The sequence below is a fragment of the Gallinula chloropus genome (genome assembly GCF_964237585.1).
Source record: "Gallinula chloropus genome assembly, chromosome: 3".
In the NCBI taxonomy this organism is placed as follows: Eukaryota; Metazoa; Chordata; class Aves; order Gruiformes; family Rallidae; genus Gallinula; species Gallinula chloropus.
The window spans coordinates 30539781-30564166 of record NC_140087.1 but is presented as its reverse complement, the minus strand read 5'-3'; the positions used below and the strand labels follow the sequence as shown (position 1 = coordinate 30564166).

Below are 24386 nucleotides of genomic sequence, written 5' to 3'. Positions count from 1 at the left end.
AGCTCCAGCAATGCAATCAACTGCAATGATCCCGATACGCTGTATTTTTAATGCTGAAAAGCCTGTGCAAATTTAATGAAGTAATTTTTAAACCATTAAAAAAGAACATTTGAAAAATATGGAAAGGAGTTTCTCAAAACCCTATAAAACTAAAGAAAATCCACTAGTTATAAACTTCTAGAACAAAATTATTTGGGACAACTCAAACTATACTTTGATGAACAGCTGAATCTGTGACTTGTCAGGTCTATACTATGATTTCAGATGTTTTAGTATTCAATTCAGGGTTTTTTTGTACGCTTCTTCAAAAAATTGAAATAGCAAAATAATACTAATGATGTGCCTCATACTGCATTGCACATATTCTATCAAACCCTATTTTATTGCAGTATATATGATCACAGTAGTGGAGATTATAGCATGAATGATATTTAGGAACAGTCATATCACAAACAGGGGGATGCATTCTATACAAGTAAATTAACATGCTCTGTAGGAGGAATACGAATTAATTGGGAATGAATCTTAAAGGTTAATGAACACACTTTGCCCCATTATTAAACATTTATTTAAATAACTGTATTTAGAATTGATCACAAATGGGAACTGCTGAGGAAATGCTTTGCTTAAACTCGTTGCTCATACAAATTTATTAAATTTGCTGTACTGTTCACAAAGTATTCAGAATGATTTAAAGGACTGAACATTCATCCTTTCATTCCCATCAAACATATAATTTTGCGATTTCAAAAGTCTTAAAGTAAGGTATAATGCCTGAGTTTAATTCAGTTTTATAAAGACATTGTGTAAATGTAATTTTTAAATGTTCTCCCATTCTTTACTTTTACATGATATCCATCCTTTGGTTTTATTTGTTGATGTGTGGATCCTTATAATGGAAATTTATTTCAGTATGTATTTGTTGTTCACTCTATTTGGTGAGTTTACAACAATACTTTGGTAAGTACAAATACTGAAGTTATCTCTAGGCCTGGGAACAAAGATGTTATTTGTCTGTGTTCCAAAACTTGGAAACCACTGCTTCAGAATTCTTTTACCAAAGTTGACAAAGGCAATAAAAGGTGTATGCTTCTTATTTTAAGAGGCACGTTTTTCATCTTTACCCATCTAATCCACTATCTAAAGAATAGACAATTAAATGAAAAATTGGATGCAATGTCTCCTCTTTGACAAATTCAGTGTAACATTGTATTTTAAACTTAGACATTGAAAAGATGCCTGAAAAGACACTCAGGTTCTACAACCTCAGAGAAATATGAATAAATAACATGCAATTAGAAAGCCTCTTGTCCTATTACACATGCATATCTCATTTATCATTAGTAGAACTGCACAGATGCACGAAAATTAGACAGATCACATTCATTTGATAGATTGTAACCCAATCTGCAAGTGGGTGGCTGAGAAAAGAGATGATTTCCACTTGCTGAGTCTCACCCAATTCCCAAGTCAGAATCACAGAATGGATTCAGCCCAGGTTAGGGAGACAGTAGAGGGACAGATACAGCCTACTGCCAACAGCTAACCCAAAATGAAGCTGCATCAAACCTGCAGGTCTTTCCTCTATTTTCATCCACCTTTGGGACATGGCATGGTGAGGGCAGAGGTTATGCTAGAGCTATTTTACCTCCGTCTTTCTTTGAGGTGTCCAATAATTAGCTGATGCTAGCTGCTTGTGAAAGAATATACCTTTGAATTGGGAAACATAATTTTACAAAGGTAGCGTTCTATTGTAAAAGCAAAAGAGAATAAAAAATTCATAGCTCACTCCTCCTCTTTTTCATAAAGTTGAATTTGTAGTCACAGAATCCTTTAGATTGGAAAAGAACTTTGAGATCATGAGTCCAACCTTTAACCTAGTACTGCCAAGTACACCACTAAACCATGTCTCTAAACATCACATCTTTTAGACTCCTCCAGGGATGGTGACTCAACCACTTCCCTGGGCAGCCTGTTGTAGTGCTTGGCAACCCTTTTGATGAAGAAATTTCACTGATACTCACATTTCATTTACCCCTTTTGTTCATTCCTAATTATTTGTATTTGTACTCTCAATCCCATTCTTAACTATACAGTTAAGAAGCCAAAAATTATTTTCTCAATCTAGTTTATGGACTTAATTACTGAATTAGTTTCTGTTTCAACTACAGCATGACTTTTGAGAAGAAAAGCATATACTTAATTTAAAGATGAGCAGTGAAGAATCTTTCAGCCACAGCAAATCCTGACAAATTATCACATCCTTCTTTATATCCACAAACTATTGTTCTCAGTTCTACCTAACACAACCAAATCAGTTCTGTATTTCCATTTATTTCAAATCACTACCCTTCACAATGTCAGAAACCGCTCTTTTTTTTGATACTTCTTTGCTCTACTCAACTAACACAGTGTAAGAATGAAAAATCTATTTTAGTAGAGTTTCTTTCCTTTGCCATCAGTAAACCCATCTTTGAAATTGCTACAATGATGCCCCATCAATCTTTGCTTAGAAAACATTAATTTCTCCTGCTTTTGAGGTTTCATGCAGTTACTAATCAGTAATTTTGTTTTAAACAAACTCATTCACAATGGAATATTTCTCCAGATAGCCATGGTGTCAGTTATGAGTACTTTACTTACTCTTTTTTTGTTTTTTTCTTATTTCCTCCAATTTTTCTATTAATGATTTTACTAATTAGTAAAAATGCCAGCCATTACACTTTCCTCCAAAGATAAAAGGATGAAACCCTGAAGTTTTCCAAGAGTAGCCAAGAAATAAAGGACTGATTTCAAGTGAAGCTACTGTTAATTTTCAAGCCTGTATATACTGGGTCAAATTCAGGACACTAGTTCTGGATTGATAGTGAGAAGCAAAGGAAAAGTTCCAAACACCTTCCCCCCATCTAGCCCTCAAGTTGAGCCAGGCTCAACTTCACGCCTTCACTCGCAGGTCCTCTACCCCACAGTGGTGCAAGAGGGATGTGGAATGGCTGGGGTGCACAAGTCAGCCCCAGTCTCTCCTTCACAGAGACCACAGAGCAGCCCCCCAAGTCTGGCATCTTAACACCTGCACCCGCTTCAGTCCTACATCTCCGTTCATATTGTTTAACTGTATTTAAGTGTGTATCCCTGGTTCTTTGCTTGCAGTGTAAGGCCAGTGCTTTATGGTGTTCCTTGGTAGGTACTGTTTTGGCAGGTGTTTCATCTTTTATTGGGTTCAAAGATGAGAACAGAATGTAGACGATGACGCCCGAAAGTGGGTCTCCTTCCAGGATTATTTCTTATCACATTTCAAAGGCATCCAATTGAGATATTACAGCTTTCCAATTTCTTTTGAAATAATAAAAACCACGACAGTCTTTTACATGAATCAAATAACCTAAATATTGAATTTCTGGGTTACAGTTTGGAACACAAGTGCCAAAGGAGTCCTGTGCATCACACAGACCAATCAGCATTTCCTACAGCTCTGATGAACTCAGAAAAGATATTTCCATGCTTCCCAAAACCATAACTTATAAAAATTGAAAAGCTTAAGCTTTAAAAACACCCAATGCTTCTCATGTGGTAGCATACCAGCATTAAATGGGAAGCAAAGGCTGCCAACCTATATATCTGATTCAGTGAGGTAAACTTGTTGACAGCCATCAATAAAACTAATGCGGCAACAACTTTTCTGATCAAGGGTGAGTTAATACAGACCAATTGCAACAGGGTAGCTCAGGTAGCTAAAGTGAGGGTGGTAGCCAGTTAACTGCTTGGTTTGAATGCATTTTATTTACTTTCACAATATCAGAACCATTAAAGGAACATATGCCTAAATCATACAACTCAAAAGGACTAATTGGGCTATCAAAGTCTGAAGGGACTACTACAGAAAAAGTAGCATTCACAGCTTCCATTCCAGACATAGATCTCTTAACTGCAGTTATATCACTTCCCAAGGATTAGTCAGTTATTACTAGCAAATTGTCATTACATGCACACAGAGATGTATATATACCTAGCAGTATGTACATATATCTACTTTTCAATTATTTTGGGATATTAATGACGCAACACAGTTATGAAGTAGAAGAACATGAAATAACAGTTCTCTTTCTCCTCTGGCACACGTACGCAGCCTACTTTGCCAGTGCTTTAGCAAATACTGAATATCTTCCCATCTCAGTTGAAGTAAATGAAACATAGATTGAGTGCTTAAGTTCTCTGCCGCATCAGGACCTTTTCCAAATTATTTCAAAGAGAATGAGGGATCGACCTCATTCCTGGAGAGGATCCAATGTCAAGAAGTCCTGAAGATGACCTTGTTCTTGCAGTTGAATTTTACAATGCCAGTGCAGTTCATTTCACAGTAAATTCCTCGATTACATTCCTCAGGAATGTAAATAAATGCTGTTGCTCAACCGTGCAGTCTCATTAGACCGAATCACATGATACAGCATTATATAGGCTTCCTGCTTTGCTCCATTCATTTTTGAGGAGATTTTTGGCCAATTTCTTCCACAGAAGCTAAAACAACACTCTTGCAGCTATTCCTTGCTCAATTTTCAAGTTAATTAATCTTCATGATTTAAAAATGCATATGCCTCTGGTTTTTAAATATTTTGATTTACTAGACTATTTGATAACTATGGTTAGAGTTGTTCTGTGTGAAATCTCTGGGAAGGTCCAAATTAAATCTTACTGCTTATGTTGTCAGATAAAGGTGGTACCAGTTGGAGTTTCATACTTCTAAAATTGTGTGGAAAAAAGCCCAACAACTGTCTGTATTCTGCTAAAGCCAAAAAAGGAGGTTTAGGTCGTGGTAAGAAGCACCAAAAATAGTGTAAGTAAGTGCCAAGATACATTAGATAATTAATTCAGCACTTGATTTGCAAGGCACAGCTTACTTTTGTCATCTGTTCAGGATGCCTCTATCAAACTGCAGAACTGACTCAAGTTTTATCCAAATATACTGTTTGTAATCAGCCTAATATTTCTGTTTCTTAGAGAGCAGTTTCAACTCTTTCCTCTGGCTAAAACAGCACCTACTGAGGCCCCATTCAGTTTTGACCAAAGGAGCTGGGCAGTTGCCTGTAGACACCACACTGCAGCCGACTGTTATCATGCTGAAACAGATTCATCCTCTACGGTGTACAGATAATGGGGATCCCTTTTTAAGTTTGTGCCACTGTCCTCAGCCAAATCTGATTTATTCTATACTCCAAGGCCTGGACAGGCATAGATAAGAAGGTTTGATTTGAAAGAAAAATAATACTTTCAAAGCCATCGATTACCTTAGCCAGGTGAGTATTGATCCATTTTGTGAAAGTCCTTTTCTGCACTGACTCTTGCTCATCTGAGAAAAAAAAGAAATCAGTTTGATTAGACATTGCTGAATCCTTCTGGATTTACATCACGGAAGAATGATATTCTCCTATCAACAACAAAGGCATTCTGCATTTGCCAGAAATGCCACTATGTTTTCCTGAGACAGTTAATCTTGCCTGTAACTACCCATAACAAATATTTTACACTCTTACAATAATGCTCTGACACTTGACCATTTGTACTTTCACAGCAAAGTTCAAGTTTTAATAAGTGAATGAACAGTAAGGCACCATTTCCAATCCGAATGCCAAGATACATTTGATATCTAATTCCATATTACGTTTACCTGAGACCTGAACACCCAGAACTTTGCTGTACTTTTTAACTAGAATCTATGTCTCTGACAATTCAGTTGCTTTTACTTAGAAAATCGACTAGAGACTTAAAAAAATTACTCTGTAGAGTAGATTTTACTATGTTTGTAATATTGAATTAAATATTGGAAATTGCAGTAACAAGGTTGTTTTTCTGCTGGGACATCCAACCAGGGAGGAGCCATTAGCTAATTCAGGCAATTTCTGCACTGCTTACTACTTCCCTGAGTCCTGTCCTGAAGCACTTGTCTGATTTATAGTGAATTTCACTGATTCTCAGATAGTCCCTCAGGGGCTGTTGCCAGCTGCATAGATAAAAATAGCTCCAGAATGAGCTCCTCCAACTTCGGCAGCCAGGGTCATGGCTGCGGAGGGAAGAGAATCACAGCGCCATAACCAATCCACAGTCCTGTTCTTCCCTTGTGGGGAATTGGGTTTGACACATGGAATAATTTCACACTGGGGCATTCAAGTATTTATGTTGGGGTTTTTTCTTTCAAAAATAAAAGGAAATGCCTATTTCACTGAAAACTAAATCATGTTATTAGCATCACCAGTTCTGAATGAGCACCTTCATTCCCCTACAAAAAATCCAAATAAATAAAATTGCTGTTGAATATTTACACTTTATAAGAACATATGCACGTCACAGAACCTAGAGATGGAAAACCTAATTTTAGTTACTGCCTTTGCTACTGACTTGTGCAGCGCTGAATGACGATTTATTTTCTTTCACATCTGTAAAACTAAAATGAAATATTCTTTAACCTTTTAAAGTTCTAGAATAGAAAACTACTAAGTTTGGTGCACCAACAACAAACTCCCCGATTTACATGCATACAATGCTGCTCCACAATGAGGGTGCATAAAAGATACAAATTGTCACATGAAATTCATCAGTCAAAATGTTATCTTAAATGGGACAATGATGGCTCCCTACCCAGATATAGGCTACCAAAAAGTGTCTGTGCATTATGACTCAGGGATATTTTCTTTATATATAAACAATATCTCACATATAAGAAACACCAAAGGAAAAAGAGATGCATATATTCTCCAGCATCTATTGCTAGATTAGCACACTTCATGTCTAAGAAAATTTTGCATTCTTTATTTTCCTTTTCTTTGATTTCATTGGGTAGACTGTCTTACATCATATTTAACACATCCATTACATTCTCAGAATCCACCTGTTGCACTGACAGGCAAGTTACGAAAAACATCACTCAAAATACTCCTTCGTGCTTCATTCAACACTGACTATTTTTGGAATGGGCTGTCTTGACTTTACGTGTGACAATTTTTCCTACACTCTGGAAAAGAGACTTCTCGCCGAATGGTTTCTAACCACGGTGAAGATGTTTCCCTTGTGACATACAGTAAATGTCAGCTGTGCTCTGACAAGCAATTACATATGCAAGTGGCCCTGCTAATTTCAACTCAAGTACTTACAGACTGGACTTGGGTTGTGTGTGAGCAGGTGTGTGAACAGAGACAGGGCTCGCTCAGCGTCAGTCTGGCTCCAGCTTTGTTCACACCTCTCAAACTGAAACTTCCCCACCCTCCCAATACAACAACATCACTCCAAAAGAAAAGACCTAGGCCTTTAGGAGTAAAACTTCTGGTCACAGAAAAGAGTGAAAACGAGTCCCTGATTTATAGCAATAGTGCATCTTGTGAGTTAAACAGCCTTCCGACACAGAAATCAAAGCAGTGGCTCCCTGGTTCTACATGTTAGACAGCAGAAGACATACTCGGTTTCAGCCACACCAAGAAACAGCAGAAATAGCCTTTCAAACTAATCCTTTGCAAGGGATTTTATGCAAGCAATATGTCTTCGTGAGCCCAAATTATAAAGTTTCCTCTTTTTTTAGCAGTTATTTTGTGTAGGCTTTAAAGGAACAGATTTTACCACTGTAAAACCTATGTCTCAACATAACGCAAGCAGCACACTGATTTTACAAATTCCAAAATAAACATGGTGTTCACAAATTTCCCTGGAAGCGAATGTGTTATTTTCACTGAACTGCTGTTAGCTCTGCAGAAGTACCGGTTATCTATACCCACAAGACACACGTCATATAGTTTCTCATGCTCTCCCCACTTGCAAGGGCCATCAGCTCCTCATGTGTACGACTTACCCTGCCGGTACTGAAAGGACCCAGGAAGCACGTTTAACAATGCAACGTTTCTGCCACCAGCACCTCTGTAGCGAGCCATAAGCGCTGCTGCTGCTGCTTCTGCTGCTGCTACCCGTCTCACATAGCATGCAGCGCTTCCTTAGAATACAGCCAGAAGTAATTTTTCAAGAACAATCTGATTTATTTTTTCCCCCTTCACTGGAAATGCAGGCCTCTTGCACAGATCCCTCCACCTGCTCTTGTCGGAGAATTCACATGAAGCCAAACCTTAAAAACATCCTTATATATTCTTACAGAGATGCAACAGCCAGACAAAGCCAGCTGTATGGGAAGTAGCAGCTCTGCTGGTCTCACTGCCATCATCCTTTTCCACTGTTTTCCTGAGGAAAGATTTTATTATCCAAGCAGCAGCCAATCCGCTAGCAGAAACCTCTGATGTCAAGAGCCTGAATAATTCATCCAGGGACTGGGAGAACCCAAGTACGCTGCCGATACCCTAAAGCAGTAAGATGCTGCATGGCTGTAAAAAGCGATGCAGTCTTCTCACCAGGGCTTTTGTAACAATATACTGCTCAGTAAGCATAAAAATGGCTGAATGGCACAGCCCTTGTCTAGGTTCTCATACATATAAAAGAAAGCAGCTTTTAAAAGCAAGCATTTGTTTTGCATTACTGCATGCTCTATTTAGACATGGATGTCCTTCAGCTTTGCAACTGACACAGTGAAGTAGAAGAAAGCAAGCAACGAATCTGGACAGACATGTAGGCCACTTAGCTTTTAATAATACATTTGAATTGCTGTACAAGAAGGATGAAACCTATGTAAGGATGCACAGAATTTTTTGGAGTGCATCTAGATCAGCCTGAAACATGCTCAAATTTCTGATAACATACTGTACTTTCTATTTCATTAAACCAGAGCACCAGAGCATTTCAACAGAACTTGGTTTTCTCTGGTAGAATGAAGGCATGTTATGAAACTGTGGAGATTCAAACACTGTTCACCCACAGGGACCATGAGTAGTACACAGTATTGAAATGAGAATAAAAGGGCCTCTTTTAGTATGTGATTACAGTAAATGTATCATTATAGAAGTCAAATTCAAATTTCTGTATCTGTAAAATGCAATTACTCTGACAAGATCATTTTGCACTTGAAAGAAACATTGGTTTCTTTCAAACCAAGAATTTCCGATTTTATTTAATCAAATGTCTTCCTTTCATTGGCTGGAAATACCTTCATGCTTTTTTACAAACTTTTTCTCTACCAAAGCACCACCACCAGACTGCATTTTTAGGTTGATTAGGGTAAAAAAAAATAAAGAAGAATGTAGCTGAATATGTTCCCTTAGAAACACAGAGAAGAAATTATTTTGAAAGAGGAACAACCAGGTAGCTTCAGACAGTTCTGAATATGATGTTGAAATATTCATCATGCATGCATACCACAAAAACTATCCTCATGCACATCATATGTGTGTGTGTTTATATATAGATGAGTGTGTGTTTATATATAGATGAAGAGACAGGGAGTAGTGGCACGCTTTGTAGCCGAGCCTGTCTAGAGACAGGCTTCCTGAGCAGTGCAGTCCCTGCCTGCCGAGCTCCACGCACTCCAGGCTCAGTGTGCAGCAGCACATCACACATCCAGCACCTCTTGCCTCACAGGCTTGGAGACTGGATGGTGGGAAGGCAGCTGCGGTGCAGGGTGGCAAATGAAGGGTTCCACTGCGGGGCAACACAAGGAGGAGTCTCAGGTACAGATGGAGGGACACAGAAGAGCCTAGTTCACATATGTCTAATACAAGCATCTTGACTCAGTGACTTTACATTGCAGAGACTGGTTTCGTTTCTTCCTTTAGTGAAACTCAATTCAAGCTGCTTCCAGCTCCTCTCTTGCCATGCCCTTTTCTGTTTTCTTTGGTTTTGAGAGTTCTAAAAACACCAAGGAGCAGTTTTTGTCTGTTTGTTTTCCAGGTTTTTGGTGCCCTTAGGAAGACTGCTAAAACAACTTGCAAGTGCAGAAAAGTGTGCCAAACCACCTGCAGCCCTTCAAGATGTCACTTGAGAACACAACACAGCAGAGAAAGAAGCAAGCTGCACCCCACTGGGAAAGCTTGTTTGGTCAGCACTGTGGCATAAATACTCTAAGCTTTCCATAAAATACGGTATATAGCCATTTCCAGCTTCTTTAAGGAAATTCTTAACTTTAAGGAGCTGCAGAAGAGCTTGCAGAGCCAAAGCAATAATATGGAGACTCTACTTAGGAAAAGGAGCAATATTTGAAGCTACACAGTTTCATCAACGCTTCTGTAACACACAGATTAACCCATTACGGAGGACAGCACAGAGGCAATGAAGGTCTTTTCCCTTACATCTCTAGTTAATCTATTTCATAGGAAAATTCCAAGAAAGTGTTGATTTTTGAAAAACAACAAACAAAAATCTTTACTTGCAGCTCTAAAGCAGATACATTGTTTGCCAGTTGTTAAGTTTAATAGTAACACTATATGTTTCAGGAAAAAAAAAAGGGGGGGGGGATGAGGATGAGAGCAGTGGTAGCAAAGAGAGAGGGAAAATTTGATTTTAGCAGCCACTGCAATGTGGTTGACAAGACTTAACAGTAATGGTACAAAGAATGGGAATATATTTTTAAATACCTCATGAACTTAGGACATTTCCATTGGTTATATTTTGAGGAGAGAGACAGGATTTATCAGGCTGGCTTTGGACTATATGCCTCTATTAAATGAGTTTTATCAGAGGCAGTCCCGCTAACTCATCTGTTATCCAAATTTCCAGGCTCTGAGATCTAGGTGTACACACCAGCCATAATCTGTTCTACCACCAAGTACTTATCTGCCTCCCCATATATTTCAGCAGAAAGGAACTCTATGCACAAGGGCTAGAAAGCAACCAGTCACCCTCAGTCAAACCCCTACCTATGAGGTAAAATGATGGTGACCAGCTCTCCGGAGTTCACACAAGCATATGCTATTGCTCAATCTAGAGGTACCCTTAGTGTGGTGGTTTGGGGGCCAAAGGTTTTACATCATTTGGAAGAGTGGAAGTAGAGGGAAAAACCTGCCCACAGGTGGAATAGTTACAGAAAACTGAGGTGTGGAGAAGCAGCATCACAGCTGCAGCAACACTGCTCGCTGGGCAGCGTGCTGCAGCGCAGCAGGTGGCAAGCCACTGAGATCCTTCTGCTGCTACCGTCTGCCTGAAATGTATTTACAAGGTACGTATTTTGATTTTACAAATTTTTCTCATTTATTCCCTTCATAAGACAGAGAAGGTGTCTATCTAGCCACTAGTTATAATGATATACAGAGTGCTTCAATTTATCCCCCAAAGAAGCTTACCTTTAAAAAAAAATCTGAATGTAATCACAAACCAAGCAAATCAATTTCTCTTCTTTTGCTTATAGTTCACATATTCTTATACAGATACATTAACCGATCAGTCCTTCTGGAAGCACATCCTGTGAACTCTGCAAGTAGTTTAAATTTTTAGCCAGCGCTAGAGAGCGTGTGCTTTAACTTAGGCTGTTGGCTTCATCTCACAGCAGCACTTGGACTGTCACAGAGCATCTTTATACTGTGGGACTTGGGAGACTTCCAGTTCTTAACTCTGAGATCATGCCCTGTTGTGCCCATATTCTCACACACACATGTGAAACTTTTCCGCTCCATCCGGACAGACATTATCCCCCTCTTTCCTGTGCTCTGGTTTTCAGAGGAGGGAACAGAGCAAAGTGCAGTGAGAGAATCTGGATCCTGAGAGGCCAGGACATAGCACAGACATTATTGTACTGCCTGTAACTGTCCTTCACATTGATTGGAAGGGCTACTCTCAGCATTTGAAGAAAATGATGAGCGCAGCATGATTTCTGCAGTGGAGTGGAAGGTATGCCCAAAATGACATTTTTATGACTTTGTGCATCTTTCCTGTGCCCAGTCCTTGCAGCATACCTGCTCCTATTTTGTCTTTTGAGTGACTAAAAAAAAAATTGTTCTCTGTATTTTGCCTGGATGGGCTGCATTTTGGTTTTCTCCACATACAGAAGGAGAATGCATTCAGAACTAATCAATGAATGTATTTGTTCATTACATTTACTGCATTCCTGCCTGCACTGCTGCATTAGTTATTCTCATCATCTCCAATAATGGTTGACTTAATTGCCAAGTGGCTGTAAATATATTACTCACTTTCACAGCATCTGTACTCAATTGAATACAGCCAGAAATTAAAATACCTATTAGAAAACCATTTATAGCTCATTTAAATCAATTTTAAAAGCAGCAATCTGAAGAAGATACTAACTAAAATCACGGTACTCAAAATTTGAGATGATTATGTGCAATAGTTTCAGTGTCTTCTGAAAGATTCAGGATTTACTGCTCTACAGGTGTCTATTTATTCACCAGTCTGGCATAGGTAACAGTAAATTTAGTGTTCACACACACACACACACATCTTTTCGTGAACCAATACACAAGGTGAAAACAGCCTGATATAACTGATCTGAGCCAATGTGGCATTTGTTCTTTTAATTACTTATTTTCCTTTACTGTATACTTAAACAGATGTTTCAGATCATAAATCAGTTAGGAATCGAGAAAAATCCAGTGAAGTTAATTAATAAGAATAACTATTCCACTTTATAAGAAAGTACACACAAATTTCAATCCATCCATGCTAATAAATAGGCACACAGTTTAAGAATTTTTTTCATAAACACTGAAAGATACCCTGATGAAAAATTAGTCTTCTGCCTATAAACTCTATCTATTACAGTAGCATCCACAATGACCATATTTATTTTTTTTTTAAAAAAAAAAGACCTACACAAAAATTTGCATGGCTTTTCAGTTCACTGCAGTTCTGCAGCTGACATCATGTTACCATTTCCACATTTTTCAGCTATTCTCTCCACTGACGTGAAAAGTTTGTTTGCAGTGTCGCTCCACCCCCTAGAGGTTTTTATAAAGCCAGATTGAATAAAACACATCTTATTGAAAAATCTTGAGTTTAATAGAAGTCTTAAGGATGAGCACTACTCACATTGAATCATTTAAAAAAAGTCTTTAAAAATGTTGAAATCTATCCAGATGAGTACCAGCACATCTGCAGGTATCTTTGTTAGAATGACTAAAGCCATAACTACAGTCAAGAAAGGTACTTAACATTCGGTTATTAAAAAATATCTGAGATTTTATTGGAGGTGCAGTATGTTTGAAAATGTACTGCATAAGCTCCAATTCCATCTTTTACTCACTCTATGGCACTTACATGAGCTCCTAAACCAACAGAAAGATTTGTTTTCCTGAAGCCAACCTGTCAGGTGGGCAAGTTACTGTAACAGCTGTCATCAATTTTTAGTAGAATTGCTAATACTATATGACATTAATAGGACCATTCACAACACTAAGCACTACAACCTGGAGAGGTGGTGTGCAAAAATGTTTAAATTTGAATGGTTAATGTTTCTATTTAAACAAACCACAGAAATTTAGTACACTGCACCAAATGCACTGCATGGAGCAGATTTCTACTACCAATGGTAAGATTACTATTTTTCTATACCCGCAGTGAGTTCTGTACTGAAAGAAAACAAAACTAAGAGACACATACTATGCACATGCTGTCCAAGATATCAAATCAGGATATAGAGGTGCAGCATCTGTAATTTAGACAAATTTGTGCAGAAACCCAAAATGTAAATACTGATTCTTGTTTTAGAGAAAATACATTCTGCAATCGTATCTCAGTTATGTTTATACCTAGGATCAGCAAAATGGCAATTGTTTATGAAAGGTTTAAAAAACTGTAGAATTCTCTATTTATTCTGTGTAAAGTTTGCACAGTTTTACTCAAGATAACTAAAATATAGGTAACTGTAGTAAAAATGATGAAGCTCTTCAAAAGTCTACCTAATGAAAAAAGTGAATTACTACTTTTGGATGCCTGGAGGCATGATAATTTAACATACATTTAGCATTAAGTTATGAATTCTTTACGTATTCAGTTATTTGCAACTCAATAGGTTGAATATTAGAAGTAAACAAAAGGGCTAAGCACTTAAAGGGCAGCTAAAAGCAGGAGAGAGTCTCTCTTCACAAGAAGGCACATGGAGAAGAAAACAGGTAATTGGTAAAACTTGCACTGGGAGAGGTTTCATCTTGATATAAGAAATAAATTTTTTACTGTGAGAAGAATCATTCACTAGAACAACTTCCTCTGGGATGTGGTAGAGTCCCCATCACTGGAGTTTTCCAAGATGCCATTGGACAGGGTGCTAAATAATCCGATCCCCTTTCCATAAACCTTTAGGCCAGACAATCTTTCAAGGATCCTTGTACTCGGTTCTTTAGCTTTACTATTTTATAAACACCTGTCCTGTATTATTAGTAGGAAATGTGCTATGTTACTTAAAACAAACAGTCATAAGAACATCTCAGTATATTTATAAGATTATACACATGCTCAAGTATCTTCCAACTCAGGTTTAAATAAGGACCTTATAAATTAATTACTCTTCCAAGTGCAAAGTGTAATTAAATAAAAATACATATGAGCACATGCAAGAACTCAGTTCTAGGGGAAACACTAACTCCTATGTCTCATAGTTCCATGTACAAAAATAATAATTTTAAGAAGATAGCACATCCAACTGAAACGAATTAATACTTAAAATATTCTAGAACCAGGATGATGACTGGTATCTATGCAGGGGCTGAAGAGATATAAGGAGAGAAGAAATGCGTTCAAGCTGAACATGCATACATCTTTCCAACAGAGGTCTTGCATAAATGTAACTTGGGCTTAGACCATGTTATTCCTCTCAGAGCCACAACCATCTGCTGTTTCTGAATGCCAGCATTCACAAAAGACTTGAATATCCTATGGCATGCTGTTGATGGTTTCATACCTTCATCTGATTGCCTTTCTTTTCCTAAATCTCTCCAAACGGACAATCCTCGACTTCAAAAAAAATCATGCAGCTAGTATTTTAAATTGATATGTCTCTACCAAATAATACATGACAAATTTTGCCACTTTTACACTGAGTGGTACCTAACTCAGAGGTTTGTCTCACTATCTACCACTGAAACTACTCAGAACGTAAGTTAACATGCAGGTAGAAAAGTCATAAACAGGGCTACTTTGATGAAGGAGCTCCATTAAACGTTGTCCTAAGTTAGAACAAAGGTTGGAGTTCTTCAAAGACTAGCCTAAGTCTTCATTATTTACAGTCATGATTTTGGCACGAAAATCACGATGACGCTTGTGAAGTTTACCAGTGACTCATATTTGGGAAACACCATTACTATGGTATCAGAATATCCTAAAAATTAAAAAAACTGAGCTGACTGAAGACTGAAAAGAATTAGATTGCTAATACTAAAAAGCTCAAAATGCAAGGCTACATACTCAGGGAGTAACATGATTTCTGGTGCGAGGTGGAAATTCAATGTATAGAAAGTAAACTAGAGGAAGATATAGTTCTGTAGTTCTGCTACAGGAATGAGGTGAGTCACTAGTGTGGCTTACTCCTAGGAAGACTGTAAATCCTCTCTAGAAATTCAGAGAAAGAAAGAACATCAGAAAAAGGAAAAACTCCTATAAATTAAAAACCATGCAAAAGCACCAGAACAGAGGGTTTTGATGGGAACAGAACATATTTAGGCTGGAGTTAGAGGAAAGTTTTCACCCTGAAGAAAAAAACTGCAGTCACTCAGGATGCCAACAGCATTTTATTGTTGTGGTTGTCTATAAAGGCACATGACAAATGAGCACATTTCTGGCTCATGTCACTATTTAATATTCCAAGGTATCCATAAATTTCATTATATGGGGACTAAATATCACTCTTGTGAGGATTCCACACACTATCACATAATAAATTCCTTTAGTGGTAGTTTTAGAATGCTTTTCATAAATTTAGAGTATTTGCCAATAATGACTAAAAAGAATTCTATTTGTTTATTGTAACATATCCAGTAATGATCCTAATAGTCACAAAAAGGCTAGAACAAAACAACTGAACAACTCAAATTCAGTAAGAAAAACACAGACATGGTAATAAGATTAAACTAATACTAATATTTTGACACTAAATATTATATCCTACTATGTTGCATGATGAAAGATAGTGCGGCACGTAAAAAGAAACACCAGACAGAGAAGTGAGTTGCTAACTATTTGAAAGTGAGGATTTTCAAGTCAAATTAGGCAGTGTCCTGAATGTGAACTGAGATTTCCCTACAGTGAGTTACTTTTATAATCCCCATTATTGTAGTCTCTGTGCTCCCAGTGTTACATGAAATATGAACATCTTAAAAAAAAGCATTGTTTTAGCTACCTTGTTTGATAAAGTTCATTCTTCATCAACGAGTTATTTTCATTAAAGTTTTATAGGATCAACCATTTGATGAATGAAAGGCAACAAAACTGATGAAAGGTGCTAGGAGCACAAATTTTCTGAGGAGCAACTAAGAGGAACTAGGGTTTTTTATCCAGGAGAAATGGAAGCTGAGGAGAGACCTTATTGCTCTCTACAACTATCTGAAAAGCACGGGTCTCTTCTCCCAAGTAGAAAGTGATAGAACAACAGGGAATTACCTCAAGTTGCATCATGGGAGGCTCAGACTGGATATTAGAAAAAACCTTCACTGGAAAGATAGTCAAGCACTGAAAAAGGCCACTCAGAGGTGGTGGAGTGAAGACCCCTGGATGTATTTAAAAGATGTGTAGATGTGGCGCCTAGGGATATGGTTTATTGGTTGGATGTGGCAGCGGTAGGTTAATGGTTGAACTTGATGGTCTTAAAGATCTTTCCAGCCTCATGTATTGTAAGATTTTGAACTTTGACCACTGACAATGACTCCCACATCCGACATCCAAATACCCTACTGTAAACATGTAATTGCCTAAACATTCAAGGAGCCCCTCAAAGCAATTAAAATCATAGCCTGGTCTGTGTTTTCGGTTCAGCCAGCCAAACATAAAAGAAACTGCTTAGACTTCAAGACAAACTGGTAATATAAAAAGCGCAATTTTATTAGGATTTTGTTTAGTGAAAACATGATTTCTATAGCCATCTCTATTATGGCAACTAAGGGCTGTCAAGGCCTGGAAGCATGCATAATCGCTCAACCATGGAAAGATAAAGGAAGCTAGTAAAGAAACTGTCTGGTAAAGAGCTATGAATAGCAAAGAAATATAAACAAGCTTATAATTTACTGCAAACAGTGCTTTAACAAGCCAATGGAAATTATTTTTTTGTCTATCCATCTAAAAGCTATTTGTGTTGGAAAAAGTCTTAATCTAATGTTGGCTGCTTCACTTTTTTCTCAAAGTGTGAATGAATACATGGGGACTTCGGAGTTATACACTTAGCAGGAAGCAGAGTTCTATCTATCCTAATTTGACCAAATTACAAGCTTTTCCAAATTCTCACACACCCTTGATTTTTAGCACTTAGATTCTCTAACAACTCACCTTTATAACCTTGATATAGCACTAAGCAGACTGCATATTTACTGCTCCCACAAAGAGTGGCTGAACATGCTTCAGCTTGGGGAATACAGGGAAAAAAAAATCAATCTTTATTGCCCATAATTGCTTCAGCTCCAAGTAATCACAGAAAAAAAAAAAAAAAACAACTCTTCTTATGCTCAACACCTATACCCACTTTCTCCTCCCACTCCCATGATGGCATCTAGAAGGGGCAAAAGCTGGGTTAAAGGGAAGAATCTGAGGATGAAAGAAGAAAAGTGTGAATTTAGAGAGAATGTACCCAGAAGGTGAGGAAAACCTCTGACTAGCAGCTGGAAAAGTGAAAGAAATAGGCAGGATCTGCTCACACAGTATGGACATCTGTCCTGGAACAGATGATGTTGTCATCATTGTCATGACAACTGACAGAAGTTACATATGCCAGGTGTAACTGTGTCTGTACAAGCTTTATTTTCTCCCCTTCTACACGTGTGATAACACTACTTTTTAGTTATACAACCACATAGCCTTTATCCAAATACTCCCAGCCATTTTTTTTCTTTAAATAGAATATGTCCAATTTGCTTTGTTTTTTTCTTATATTGCTTAAAATTTTGCACTCCCCATCAGACCTAACAATTAAGTATGTGAGTTTGCAATTCTTTTACTATTTTTTGTAACATTGCTTGTCTGTGATATGAAAATCTTCTGCACAATAGCATGAGGGTTCTTTTTTAAAGTAAGGTTATTTAAAAAAACCACACCAAAAAGCCCTAAAGCACAACTCTTTTGAAGAGAACTGTTTACTGATGCTCATGAAAACAATTTAATCATCTGAAGTCAAATCTTGTCAATGGTGGGCCCATTCTATCAACATTAGAGTCTGTTCTCCGAATATCATTTCACCACAAAAATCCTACGATATAAGATGTTAATCAAAACCTATGTACTTTCATCCATGAGTTTCATTTGTTTATATACTACACCAGATTATTCAATGGAACTGCATTGATCTAAACAGAATGACTCTGGCATAAAACTGGACATTGTTCATATTAAAATGTACCTGTCTAGGCATTGATTAGTATTTTTAAAGGTGATTTGGTATGCTCCAGTAAAACACCACAGTAAGCAGACTGAAACAGAAAACAGATCAAAACAGTTCTGTCACTACTGTGTTTGCCTTAAACAGTCCTTTCTGCACCCCTGTGCAGAATATTTGTAGCAATGACACCATTAAACAGGACAAGAAATAAAGCTCAGCCATCATCCTAGAACAATTAGGTTCCTGGTCTTGTTATATGTCAGATGGCAGCAGTAGTGCCCATGCCCTGGGAAAGGAAAGCTGCCCCCTCCCCACCTCTGCTCTCACCAGATCAGCAGAAATTGGAGTTTAACACATTCAGCCAGAGATTCAGAGCAGCAAAGCACAGATGGGGCTTCTGGGTAATGCTGCCAGGAAGGAAAAGGCAGCGGTGACCTATAAGCAAATAATCCTCCTCACCCCTAATAGGCAGGGGCAAGCCAGACTTAACTTCAAGCATTTATGACGCATGGGGACTGCCCTTTAGGCAGAAGTGAGGTGCTAACTTTGGATTGGGGTAGTTATTTTGTAAAAGGCCTACTAGGTTACTATTTCTCTTATGCCTGTTCCTTTTATTTTTGTAGTGTATATCACCATGATCTTAATTATTCATTCATGCCCTAATCCTTCACCATGAGAAATAATGAGAATTTTGCTGGTGAATGAAACAAACATTTATCATCAAAATTATACCTCAGATTGTATTTCATATGAGAAATTGTGGCCAGAGGTATATTTGTTCCATATTATTGTTTTATAGCACAAAGTAAAAATAATTCCCTATTATGCAAAAAGTTTTGCCATTTGTGGATCCTGCTGAACAAAATTCTGCACTTACCACCTCCTAGCATCATTTTTTTTTTTCTAGAAATAATATTTTTTGCAAGAAGCCTGAAAACTGGAAAATACACTGGGTTCATCAACTGCTCACAGGAAGAATTCCTTCTTGCTTCCCTCTAGGAACCCTATTGTAATTAAACTGACTGCATCTTGATATTGACGGAGGTATTATGTATAAAGTTAAGCAGAGAAAGATATTACCTCATAAGGCATTTCACTTGTACTGGATTTGCAAAAATAGACTAAGATGGTATGAAAAGGAAAAGATGATAAGCATATTCAGAGCAGGTTGTTCAATAAACAAAACAGAACCAAAAACTAACAACCATCACAAGAAAAAGAACCACCCTTTAAAATGCATAAAGACATCTCAGATTTCCCCAGGAACCATGCTGTGACTACGCACTATTCACATTTAATATATTCCTTATCAAAACCAGAAATTCTTATTTATATTTTTAATCAGAAAAATTATTTAAGGCTTCACCACAGCTTTTCTATAAACAAATGATAGCAGACAATCTATGGGGGCATCTGAAGCACCATGAAGGAAAACCCCACTCCACTGAAGCAGCAACAAGGCATCTTGCTAGCAATAGTGTCAGAACTTATTCAGAGTTTTTATTGGAAATTGTAAAACTAAATCATAGAATCATAGAATGGTCTGGGTTGGAAGGGACCCCAAGGATCATAGAGCTCCAACCCCCCTGCCACAGGCAGGGCCACCAACCTCCAGGCCTGGATCTACACAAGGCTGCCCAGGGCCCCATCCAACCTGGCCTTGAACACCTCCAGAGACGGGGCATCCACTACTTCTCTGGGCAGCCTGTTCCAGCACCTCACCACTCTTTCTGTAAAAAACTTCCCCCTAACATCTAATCTAAACCTTCCCTCCTTTAGCTTTAGTCCATTCCCCCTTGCACTAAAGCACTGTCCATTCCTAAAGCACTAGCACACAGATAACAAAGTGCAACCCAAATACTTTACCCCATCTGGGGGACTTCGTACATATGGAATCCACATCTCGTATCACTTGCCCTGTAAGGAGAAGCTGAAGGATGGGGTCTATTTAAGCCTGGGGCAGACATGGCTTCAAGGGGACCTCACTGCAGTCCCCTATCACCTACAGGGAGGCCAGTGAGAAGATGGACCTTGGTTCTTCAGCACAGGAGGATGAGAGACAATGCACAGAAGCTGAAACAAGAGGTCAGGTTGCCTTAAACTAAGAATCTGATCCAAAGATGAAGCCAAATCAATGCTACCATAGTTTGTGGTTGCTAATTTGTCAATACTCTTGCTGTGCAAGTAGATGCTGATTGCTATCAACAGCAGTGAATAGACAGCTAATTACAGGTTCAGAAGACATTAGCAATTGGTATAACACCAGCCATGTGTGTTCCAGTGGGCACAACATACTGTTTGTATCCTTAAGCCCAGAGATAGTAACCTCATGAACTAAAAATATGGTGGGTAAAATATCCACATACTCCAGGATTTTTCATGTATCTGGGGGGCCAGGAAAGAGTGAAATGTAGGAGTGTTCATTGAAGAGACAAAATTTCTCCACAAGTTTCCTGCGGGCCCTCTGAAAGTTGGCTGAATTACAAGCTCAAACTCTTTTACTCCTACCTACATGGCTGCCTTTCACAGGAGAAGCATTACAGAAACTCCCTAGATATGTTTACTTCTGTGCACCAGGTGGTCCTCAAATACTTCAGATGTAAGTATGTATCTCACCTCATAAGGGGATGACAACTTGGCTGCAAGCCAACTCCCTAGTATCAGAAAGCTTGGCCTCATTAGGGAACAGCAATAATCAGAGAAGACATAGGACACTCCCCAGGTGACATCTCTTCTGGGTGATCAAGATCCCAGAAATCTGGGACACATATGTTTGATTCAGTCACAAACATTACTGCAGACTCCCAAGTTTCTTGTCCTCTGCTCAGCAGAGCCACCAGAAAGTCTTTACTACTTTGTAACATCATGCTTCATCACACTCACTTAACGTAAAAAAGCCATTGTTACTGAATTATAAAGAAATAAAAATCCAGATAGATCCACTCACATTAACTTCTATATGGGTTTTAAAATAACTTCATCACTTGCATCATTTACTTTTATAGGAGAGGATTAAATAACAGTCTATAATTGACAGCATAACATCTTCCCCAAATTTTGTACATATTTGAAACAGGGTAAAACCACCTGAGTAAAACTTTGTTAAACCAGTTCTTGAGAAAGCAATACCTTGTTTTGAGGAATGTGGGTTTTTTTCACTGTATCTAGGATATGTTTTTTCCTTTTGTTTTGTTTTTAGTTACCATAGTATTAAAAAAAAAGTTGTAAGTCTAACCTGTATATCGTGCTTGTTTTAGTCAACTATTGCTTTTATTGTATTTAGCACACCTCTTCCTTTTCTGCATCACTGTTTCATGACATACCTGAGGCCACCTTCTAGAAAGCTTAAAACTTCTTAGTCTGACCAATTTCACACCGAGTCATTCCACAGACATTAGGGTTGTATGAGAATAAGTTATAGCATGGAGAAAAACCCAGTGAGCTGAGCTTATGTAGACTGGAGTCTACCTTCAATTGTGAAGTTAAACTAAATGAAAGAACAAACAGGTCACACATTAAAAAGGTAAAGTTTAAATCAGTCTTTTTCCTTTTGATACTCCCTAGGATGCTTCTATTGTATTCTCAAAATAGCAAAACAAAATTATCACAAGAAGTCACACTGGCATGAAGAGTCTGAATTGTGTAACCAGTAAACAAAACCCCTGAGGCCCTTCAGGACTCATAAGACCACTGTCAGTTTTGCCTAAAGATAACAGAATTCTGAGAGGCATAATATGAGGACTGTGCTGTAGATCGGAATATCACGATCATGCTGATGAACTCAGTTAACTGCAGCTCACCAAAAGCTACCGCCCCCAAACATTTGCTTTTTTTAGTTTCAGATTATTTTTTTTTTAAATCACAGAAAGACCTGGATTATTAGGCAATCTATCTAACAGTTAAGACACATACAGTGAAGCTGCCTCCCCAGCCTGAAGTATGGACCCCAGGAGAACTGGCAGCAGCAACCGCAACTTCCAAACTGTCCCGTCCCTTCTGTTCCCACAGCAGTAGCCACTGCTCACACTCCTTAGGGGAGGTAGGAGCTCCAGCTGGGGCTTTCAGGGCTCTGGCACAGGCAAAGCAGGCAGCACAGTGGTGACCTTGCTCCTGTCCAGCAATGTGCTGCCTTTATGTACACCAAGTGCAGTCCTGTTAAATGTATGGCTTTCTCAAGAGGTGTGATGGTGCAGAAGGATGCAATGGCAACAGGAAGGAGAGTACAAGAGCTGAATTTCATTTCCTGTTTAGAAATATAGCTGCATGGCCTAATGCTGCAACTGAGATGCAACTGTGGTGCTGGCTCATGAACACAAAAAGTGAACCTGATTTACAACACTGATAGGTATTTCCTACAAGGCTGCAGCAACTGATAAAACACTAAACATGACCTTGCAACACAGGAATGACATTTGCCTTTTATTCTCCTTATGACAGAAGTGGGACAAATAGCTGTCACTGTTAACATTTATTCAAACAAAAGAAAACATCATTTTCTCAGCTCCTCTACAACTTGTGGTAAGAATGTGTACCTGGCCTATCCACCATCTCTGGTGAATATAACTGGTGTATTTCAGAAAGCAAGAGAGGTCTGCACTGCCCAAAGAAGTCAGCTGCTCATTCTGCTTTGTGCATGCCCACTGCAGAGGAAAAAGGGGCCACAGGTCATTTCGAACAAACAAATAAAAATATAGATACCTACATCCTGTCAGTAAAACAAAATATTTGCTTATGGTAATTCATATATGCAGTATTATCAGCAGTTTGTGTAATGAGTTTCCTGAGTGCAAAGTTTTGAGTTCTATTATTCCTGCCAAGACAAACAAGCCATTATTATAGTCTTCAGCTATTAGCGACCAGCATGACAACGTACTCCAGGAAAAAAAAATAAAATATCACTAGCAAAGAAATATATTATTGGGTGAATTTCTCTCACTTCTACACTTTAGAGAGAACCCAGTCCTTTGCTACGTGCTTTTTATTTACCTGTGTGGTTTCTAGCTGGTGAAACAGACCCTTCACTCATGAAATGAAGCAATACTCTAGCTGAAGCACATGGCTCTAGTAATTTATTTTGAGTGATGTCTATTAAATCCTTCTAGAAGCAAAGAGATCTGTAAACAGCAGCCTGAGCAGGGGGCTGGGGGGCACAGCATGGAGAGAGCAGCCAGCAGGATGGGGTGAGAGACTGGGCCTGGCAGAAGGCCTGGCAAAGGGCACAGGCCGCAGCAGGAGTCAGGAGCTGGCCCCGAGAGGCATCAAACACCATCAGTCTCCTCGAGGGAAGTCTGGCTGTGAAATAACTGCAAGACCTGAATTCCTTCCTACCAGTTCAGTGCTGTGCTTCACACCACTCTTACACAAACTCCTCCTGCATCAATTTGGTTACGTATTTCTCACGATGACAATGTTCGCATTCAAAGACTGAGTCTCTTAGTTTAGAATTGTTCCTGTAGTGTGGGAAAGCAACATTTCTTATCTGTGACACAGTAGAAAAACTGAATGCTGTCTGGTCAACAAACAAGCCCAAACATGTCTGCCCCAGCATACAGAGCTCAAAAACTTCATTCAGCTGCTTAATGGGATGTAATGTTCACAGCATTACAACTAACTGTTTAATGTGTTTTCAGGTCACTCTGCTTTTATACCCTTGTCACCAATGTTTATTATTTCATACAAGGAAACTAGAAAAACAGAGACGGAAATGATTGCGTGCTACAGCATGGTATCTTGATCTATGCCTCAAAAAAAACCCGATAGCTGCATACCACAGTATTTTTTAATTGTTTTGGCAAAGGAGTTACACTTCCTGAAAGACACTGAAGATTTAAATTCCTTCCAAGTCCAATAAGCATTTATTAACTTCAGCGGGTACAAGCTTGCATCCCAACCTGAAGAGAATTTAATAGTGAAATGCTGTGAAAAAATGCTTCCCGTTGCTACTCTAGACTAGTCCAAACTTACTGGTAAACTTTTTACACTGACAAGAACATTAAAGAGTAAATCT

The 24386-nt window shown here is 38.4% G+C and overlaps 1 protein-coding gene across 5 annotated transcripts in view; it reads right to left on the bottom strand.

The window, feature by feature from the left end:
* Positions 1-24386, bottom strand: part of SYNE1 (spectrin repeat containing nuclear envelope protein 1) — a gene marked incomplete at its 5' end in the record, with an annotated part of 299290 nt that overhangs the window by 247664 nt on the left and 27240 nt on the right. For 3 of the 5 annotated variants that reach the window (XM_084262132.1, XM_084262133.1, XM_084262136.1), the window contains one exon: positions 5283-5344. In XM_084262132.1, coding sequence (XP_084118258.1) covers positions 5283-5344 — 62 coding nt within the window. Of the gene's footprint in view, positions 1-5282; positions 5345-7831; positions 7911-24386 lie in introns of those variants that run through there. The other 2 variants (XM_084262135.1, XM_084262134.1) reach the window with 1 other exon arrangement.